Source organism: Uranotaenia lowii, chromosome 2 (assembly GCF_029784155.1).
Source record: "Uranotaenia lowii strain MFRU-FL chromosome 2, ASM2978415v1, whole genome shotgun sequence".
NCBI lineage: Eukaryota > Metazoa > Arthropoda > Insecta > Diptera > Culicidae > Uranotaenia > Uranotaenia lowii.
This window is the reverse complement of record NC_073692.1, coordinates 223,835,257-223,843,698: the sequence shown is the minus strand read 5'-3', so window position 1 is coordinate 223,843,698 and position 8,442 is coordinate 223,835,257. Positions and strand designations below refer to the sequence as shown.

The 8,442-nt window shown below is 45.4% G+C and overlaps 2 protein-coding genes across 2 annotated transcripts; both read left to right on the top strand.

Moving 5' to 3' along the window:
• Nucleotides 1-2,317: 2,317 nt before the first annotated feature.
• Nucleotides 2,318-5,332, top strand: LOC129742360 (uncharacterized). The gene has a single exon (XM_055734252.1). It carries the CDS (start codon nt 2,318-2,320, stop codon nt 5,330-5,332), a length of 3,015 nt encoding a protein of 1,004 aa, XP_055590227.1.
• A 357-nt stretch (nt 5,333-5,689) lies between these two features.
• LOC129742359 (uncharacterized) lies at nt 5,690-7,582 on the top strand. Its single transcript, XM_055734251.1, has one exon. The coding sequence runs from the start codon at nt 5,690-5,692 to the stop codon at nt 7,580-7,582; it is 1,893 nt and encodes a 630-aa protein (XP_055590226.1).
• Nucleotides 7,583-8,442: the final 860 nt, after the last annotated feature.

The window sequence follows — 8,442 nt, the reverse complement described above, 5'->3', positions numbered from 1 at the left end:
TTAATAGCATCATGATGCGCGACTGTTTACAGTCTACTTCCAGGATCGCTGTGCCTCACCTCAATGGAGAGCTCAAAAGCTAGTTATGCGGGTTTAGATCAGTTTTTTTTTCTCTTCCCAGATCATGACTTACATGAAATCTGTTCATTCCTTGCAGCAGTAAATGGCGACGCGACGGGTTTTGCCATTTAGGGCTCGTGGTGTCTTGTAGGAGCATTGCAGCAGGAAATGCCACACTTGATGTTGGAGCAGAGCGGAAAAATAGGTACCTACACTTCTTTAGTAAAGTGGAGCCAGCAGAAAAAGATCATAAACGAGGGTGGATTTATAACGATAGATATCTGAGAAAATTTAATCGATTTTTTTTATCTGCTTACGAAGAATGGTAAATGGTGTCTGTGACTCTGTGGTGAGTCATCTCTGATCTGGTGGAAGGTTTGGATATTATGCTTGTTATGTGACACCTCATGGTACAACTAAACTGAACAATTATTCTAGGGCTGCGTTAGAGGTCCAAGTTAGAGGTACTATTTAGTTAAATTATTTCAAAACCATATGACCCATTCCAAGCCGCCTCAACTGGATAACCGACTTTTTATTTTTGAGTATTCAAAAATAAATTGCATAGCATTAGAAAGGTTATTTCTTGAGCTTCATTTTCCATCAACAGATTTTCAGTCACCTACCAACCGATTTTTCTTCTAATTTGAGCGTTTTAAAGCATTATTTATTACAATATTTTATCTGAAGAACGCATTTCGATTGTTCGTTATTCTTTATTTATTTTATGTTTATACAAAAGCCCCTCGACCCGTTCATCAAATCTGTCAGCTACTACACCGCACTACACCAGCTCACTTAGGTGAGCTACTACCTAGAGGACCCGAAGATGTGGTCGTCGACTAGCAGCAGAAGTAGTAGCCGACAGTACCCGACGATTTTGGCGCGATCACCCGAAGCAGTTGATCCTCGGCAGCGATCGGAAAACCACCACTCGGCAAAACAATAGTTTTTGTAGCACCTAAGTTAGATTATAAAGTCAATAAATTGAACTTACGATATTATTATTCATTTTAATAAATCGGTTGTTTTGTAATTTAACTATCGCGAGTGTGTTCAGTGAGGCCTCAGGATTCTGGAAAGGCCAAATTTTCCCCGAAAATCCGGAAAAATCAAATCACGTGGACGATAGGATTAAACGTTATCAACCATAGATCCTATGGTAGGATCTATCCGGCAACAACCACATCCCAAGGTACCTTCAGCAAAAAGAACCTGATTGGTTCTCCATCATTATTGGTCCTTCGAACCGGATGTTGGAGGTATCGGAACCGGAAATTTAACGTTCTTGAAAGAAAAGAGGATTTTCTCACCGCCATTGCCGCGTGGTCGCACAATAGGGAAATCGGTAACAAAGGGGCAACCATCGGACGCCATTGCATAAAAGGATTTTGTGCAACCCACGAACCATTTCCAAGCATCCAACATTCTATCGGAACAATCCGGAACAACGCTGAAGCTGAGCTCTGGGAGCTAGGCTATCCTATTATAAATTCCTGGATTTCTTAATATACAAGGCATTGAATATTAAGAAAATACGTGAGTAGCACTCCAAAATACCACACGTGTTGGTCCGGTGTTTCGCTTTTTGTTTTTCGATTCTATATCCTGGTTCCTGGTGCCGATCGATTCCAAGGACATCGAGACCTGATTATCTTCCCCGTATCGGAGCACAGCGGAAAATAACTTGGTCTGGTTGAGACGTTATTTTCATCACCCGGAGGAATTCCATTCTAGCGGTTGGCTTGGATCAGCTCAACGGTTGGAGGAACGGTAGCCTGCTTCCCGATATTTAATAAAAACCAAAGGCCCGAATTAATCGGGAACAGGTGAGTACCACTCCAAACTTCCTTCATCAATTATGTACGGTGTTACGCTTGGACCATGTTCTTAATTCAAGCTGGTGCGTGACATCGTTGGTGAAAGTTACGGACGGTAACTTCTAGTAAATTTACATCATCGTATCGAATCTGGATTTGGGCAAGGAGTCAGTCTTTACCTAAAACGCTTTTCGGAAATCCGAAACTTAGACCCTTGGTGGACCGACAACGGCGAGGTTGGTTTTCGGCTACGGCTCTGGTCATCGCTACAACGTTTGAAGCTGCGTGCAAAGAAGCATTCGTAAAAAATACAAGGCCCAATTTTGATTGGGAGCAGGTGCGTACCTCTCCAATCTATTTCTATCCCCCCAAGGGTGCTTCTTTTGTTTTTTCGTTCTTCTTCGTCAGGGTGAGTCATCAACGGAAGCCGCATCGAGATGTCGAAAACTCGATCCAAGACGTCGGTACTACGAGGCCTGCTGGCGACATTTTCGGGCATCTACAGTTTCATGGAAAGGTACAACGAGGATAGGGATTCCGGTGAGCTGGCGGTGCGACTGGAAAAACTCGACCCACTGTGGGAAAAGGTCGAAGAAGCGTTTACGGAAGTGGAGGATGCGGATGGTGAGGCTGGAGGAGAGGAAAACCGGTATGTAAAAGATCGCCTTGATTTTCAAAATAAATTCTTCGAGTTGAAGGCATTCCTAACTTCGAGAATTCGGATGTGCTCTGAAATTAGTGCTGCCCTACCGACCCATGAGTCCACTATTATTACCTCCTCGCATCCACATGTTAAGTTGCCACTAATAAGTTTGCCTAAGTTCTCGGGAAATGTGGAAGATTGGTTAGCCTTTCGGGACTTATTCTTGTCGCTAATTCATCATTCGCCGGACTTGCCAATGATTGAAAAATTTCATTACTTGCGAAGCCAATTAGAAGGAGAAGCATTATCGGTAATTTCGTCGTTAGCTCTGACACAATCGAATTATATGATCGCATGGGACTTGCTTGTAGCACGGTATTCTAACAACAAGGTTTTGAAAAAACGGCAGGTTCAAAACATCTTTGATCTTCCTGTCTTGAGGAAAGAATCGGCCACGGATCTCTACAAGCTGGTTGAGGGTTTCGATAAGGCGACGAAGGTTTTGGATCAAGTCATTCAAGCATCGGACTACAAGGATCTTCTCCTGATTCACGTTTTGAGTTCTCGGTTGGATGATAAAACACGTCGGAGTTGGGAGGAACATTCGTCCACAATGGAAGAGGAAACTTTGAAAGATTTTGTTGAGTTCTTGCGTCGTCGAATCCATATTCTAGATTCTCTACCCACAAAAACTATTGAGCCAACCCAATCACTTAATCGGAAATCCAATCATATCAAGGTCGCTAGTCACGGTGCGGTTCAATTACCATCGGAATCCTGGAAATGTATCTGCTGTTCAGAGTCTCATCCTTTACACACGTGTCCCGTTTTTGGAAGGTTGCCAGTGGAGGAAAGGGAAAAGCGTTTGCGTCTTCAATCGCTTTGCCGGAATTGTTTTCGTAGGGGACACAGGGCTCAAGAGTGTTCATCCAAATTTTCCTGTCGGCGGTGCAAGGGGCGCCACCATACATTAGTTTGCTTCAAAGCAGAAGAGGGCCAAAATTCACAACGGGTGAAATCTGGTGGTCCTAGGATTGGTCAAGCAGTTAACGATGGTGCATCTACTAGCGGAGGAAACGAAGCGCAGAGGGTAGCTTCCAATGTGGTCAGAACAGCTCAAAAAATTCTCTTGGCCACAGCGATTGTTTGGGTGCAGGACGATTCTGGTCGTAAGGTTCCTGCGAGAGCACTGTTGGACTCTGGATCAGAATGCAACATTATTTCCACGTCACTATCCCAGAGGTTACGAATCCAACGTGGAAGGGTACAGGTGCAAATCAGCGGAGTAGGACAGGTTCCTACAAAAACAAAAGAGAGGGTGCGAGCTACGATCCAATCACTTCAATCTGATTACTCGCAACCGATGGAGTTTTACGTGCTGCCCAAGGTAACCGAGGATCTTCCCACGTCAAACATTTCTATTTCCACTTGGTGTTTGCCAGAAGAAATCAAATTGGCTGATCCGGACTTTTTCAAATCCAATCCTATCGATCTTCTTCTTGGTGGCGAGCATTTTTTCTGCTTTTTCCCAACAAAGCAACGGATTCAACTGGGTGAAGGACTTCCAATGTTGGTTCACTCAGTTTTCGGATGGCTGGTTACTGGTCGATGTGGTGTAAGCAGTGGAGAGGCTCCTATCTTATGCCAACATTCCTCAATTTCACAATCTTTGGAAAGATTAATGAGCAAATTTTGGGAAATCGAAGAAGGTCGGTCTTCGTCCAAATATTCCGTGGAAGAAACACGATGTGAGGAAAACTTTATTGAGACGGTGAAAAGAGCAGACGATGGTCGGTACAAAGTTGGTTTGCCGAAATCCCCCGAAGCTGTGGCACGTCTCGGAGATTCGAAATCGGCTGCTTTACGAAGGTTGCTACAGTTGGAACGGCGTCTAGGTCAAAACGAATCGCTGAAGAGCGAATACAATGACTTCATGTCTGAGTATTTAAGTCATGGTCATATGAAAAGGATTATGGAACCGATCGATAATATTCCCCACTTCTATCTTCCCCACCATCCGGTAATCAAAGCTTCTAGCACCACAACACGTGTTCGGGTTGTGTTCGATGCCTCGGCAAAATCAACAAATGGACTTTCCCTCAACGACGCACTTTTAAATGGGCCAGTTATCCAAGATGATTTGCGAACGTTGATAATTCGAAGCAGGTTTTTCCCCATAATTCTGATTGCCGATGTCGAAAAGATGTTTCGGCAGGTTTGGATCGATGCTGCAGACTTGCCACTACAGCGAATTTTGTGGCGTTTTTCCCCAACTGACCCCATCGACACATTTGAACTTTTGACCGTTACTTACGGCACAAAGCCAGCTCCATTTCTTGCGACACGTTGTCTGAAACAGCTGAGTTTAGATGAGGCATCAAATTACCCTTTGGCAGCAAAAAGGCTAGAAAAAGACGTCTACATGGACGACGTAATCACGGGAGCTATGGATGTAGATGAAGCAAAGGTGCTTCGGAAACAGCTCGACGATCTCACTCAAAGTGGCGGATTCCGTCTGCGGAAATGGGTGTCCAATATTCCAGCGGCCCTGGAAGGTATTAGCGAGGACAATTTGGCCATTCCGTTTGGTGACGGGATTGATTTTGAAGCTGAGAAAACAGTTAAAACCCTAGGATTGGTTTGGGAGCCAAAAACGGATACTTTTCGGTTCAATTTGGAGTTTTCACCAGACTCATCGGAAACTCTTACCAAAAGAGTTATTTTATCTCGAATTGCGAAAATTTTCGATCCTCTTGGAATGCTTGGACCCGTTGTCACAAGAGCTAAACTATTCATGCAGGAAATTTGACTGCTGAAAAATTCAGGCAACGAAGCTCTTGGTTGGGACGACAATTTACCCGAAGAACTTGTTAGAAGATGGACCAAATTTTATTCACTATTACCAAAACTTCAAGTCTTGCGTATACCCCGTTTTGTTGGAATTTGTCATCCTGTTTCTTCGGAGCTTCACTTCTTTTCCGACGCTTCCGAAGCAGCATACGGTGCTTGCGTGTACCTGCGCTCTCAAGATGATAATGGACAGGTGACCGTGTCGCTGATCACATCGAGATCTCGCGTTTCCCCATTGAAAAAGGTTACCATCCCCAGGTTGGAATTGTGTGGCGCCTTTATTTCGGCAGAATTACTTCAAAGGATAACGGAAGCCATGAATATCCCATACACATCCTATTTTTGGACGGATTCTAGGACGGTTTTGCAGTGGCTAGCTCAGCCACCAAGCACCTGGTCAACGTTTGTAGCAAACCGAGTTTCTTTCATCCAAAATGCTACCCAGAACTCTCATTGGAACCACGTGCCTGGAGTACTCAACCCGGCAGATCAGCTTTCGAGAGGTTTGGATCCGGAATTGGTGATACACGACGAAGCATGGTGGAATGGACCACCGTGGCTAGCCCAGGAGAAAGAATTTTGGCCAAAGCAGTCAGATTCACAAACCGAAGCTGAAAATATTGATTTAGAGCGCAAGCGCATCTCAAATCCCAACATTATTTCCCCCAACTCAAAAAACGAATTTAGTGGTTGGTATTTTTCCCAGTTCAACAATTACACTAAGTTGGTTCGAACTACCGCTTATTTACGACGCTTTTTGAAGTATCTACGAACCCCAGATAAGGAGAAAATAAATTCGACACCTCTTCTCACTCAAGAACTCCACGATGCAGAACACCGACTGGTTTGTATGGTACAAAAAGATTATTTCCCCAAAGAATATGCCGCTTTACAAAAAGGTAATCCTGTGCATCGATCATCCAAACTTCGTTGGTACGTTCCGAGACTCGACGAGGATGGAATTATTCGCATTGGTGGCCGACTGCAAAATTCCGAACAGCCCGAAGATGCGAAACACCCGATGGTCATCCCAGGAAAACACCCGTTTGCAGAGCTACTAGCTGATTGTTATCATCGCCGTCTACTACATGCCGGTTGTCAGCTGCTGTTGAGCACGATCCGACTGAAATTTTGGCCGCTAGGAGGAAGAAATTTGTGTCGAAAGGTTATCCACAAATGTTTGATTTGTTTCCGAGCAAAACCCAACTTACAACAGCAATTTATGTCCCAATTACCGAAAACTAGAATTACCGTTTCAAAACCATTCACCAACACCGGCGTCGATTATTTTGGGCCAGTTTATATTCGACAAGGCTTTCGCAAAGGTCCCGTGAAGGCGTACGTGGCCGTCTTTGTTTGTTTTGCCACAAAGGCAGTCCATTTGGAACTAGTTTCCGATTTGTCCACCCCGAGATTCATCCAGGCACTTCGTCGTTTTATAGCAAGGAGGGGTAAATGTAGCAACATATATTCCGACAACGGAACGAATTTCGTCGGTGCCCGAAATACGATGAAGGAACTCATCAAGAAGCTGAAAACCCAAACTCATCACGACGAAATCCAAAATGAATGCAGCCAAAACGGTATCAACTGGCACTTCATTCCCCCTGGTTCTCCCCACTTTGGCGGATTCTGGGAAGCCGCTGTCCGATCCGCTAAGAAACACCTCCTCCGTGTGTTAGGTACCTCCTCCGCTTCCCAAGAAGATTACATCACTCTCCTCGCCCAAGTTGAAGCCTGCCTCAATTCGCGCCCGCTGACCCAGCTCACCGATGATCCCACCGACCTAGAACCGCTCACCCCTGGCCACTTCCTCATCGGATCCTCGATGCAAGCACTCCCCGACGAAGAATTGAGCAGCGTTCCTGAGAATCGGCTAAACCAACTTCAGCTCAAGCAGCAGCAACTCGACCGTTTCTGGCGACGGTGGAGCACCGAATACCTGACACAGCTTCAAGCTCGTGTCAAAAATTGGCAGCCTCCTATTGACATCCAGCCCGGCAGACTCGTCATCATGATCGATGAAAACCAACCCTCGATGAACTGGAAAATGGCCCGTATCCATCAACTACACCCTGGCGACGACGGTGTGACGAGAGTCGTTACATTAAAGACGGCTAAAGGCTACACCAAGCGAGCCATCAACAAGATTTGCCTTCTTCCCATCACCCCGGATCCTGCAGACGAGCAGAAGATTTCTGAAATGTAGTCATTTCAGGGGGGTCGGGAATGTTTATACAAAAGCCCCTCGACCCGTTCATCAAATCTGTCAGCTACTACACCGCACTACACCAGCTCACTTAGGTGAGCTACTACCTAGAGGACCCGAAGATGTGGTCGTCGACTAGCAGCAGAAGTAGTAGCCGACAGTACCCGACGATTTTGGCGCGATCACCCGAAGCAGTTGATCCTCGGCAGCGATCGGAAAACCACCACTCGGCAAAACAATAGTTTTTGTAGCACCTAAGTTAGATTATAAAGTCAATAAATTGAACTTACGATATTATTATTCATTTTAATAAATCGGTTGTTATGTAATTTAACTATCGCGAGTGTGTTCAGTGAGGCCTCAGGATTCTGGAAAGGCCAAATTTTCCCCGAAAATCCGGAAAAATCAAATCACGTGGACGATAGGATTAAACGTTATCAACCATAGATCCTATGGTAGGATCTATCCGGCAACAACCACATCCCAAGGTACCTTCAGCAAAAAGAACCTGATTGGTTCTCCATCATTTTATTTATTTTCATAGTATTCCGTCTCCCGACATAACTTGACGAACAAAATTCCTAAATGGCACTCGGTCCATGGCAACCGTTCTCCAATCTCTCGGACATTCCACATTCGCCAGATAACGCTCCATTTGGTCTAACCACCTTGCTCGTTGCGCCCCCGCTCGTCTTGTTCCTACCGGATTCGTAGCGAACACCTGTTTTGCAGGACAGTCGTCCGGCATTCTCGCAACATGTCCCGCCCAGCGTATCCGGCCAGCTTTCACCACCTTCTGGATAGTGGGTTCGCCGTAGAGTCGCGCGAGCTCGTGGTTCATCCTTCGCCTCCACACTCCG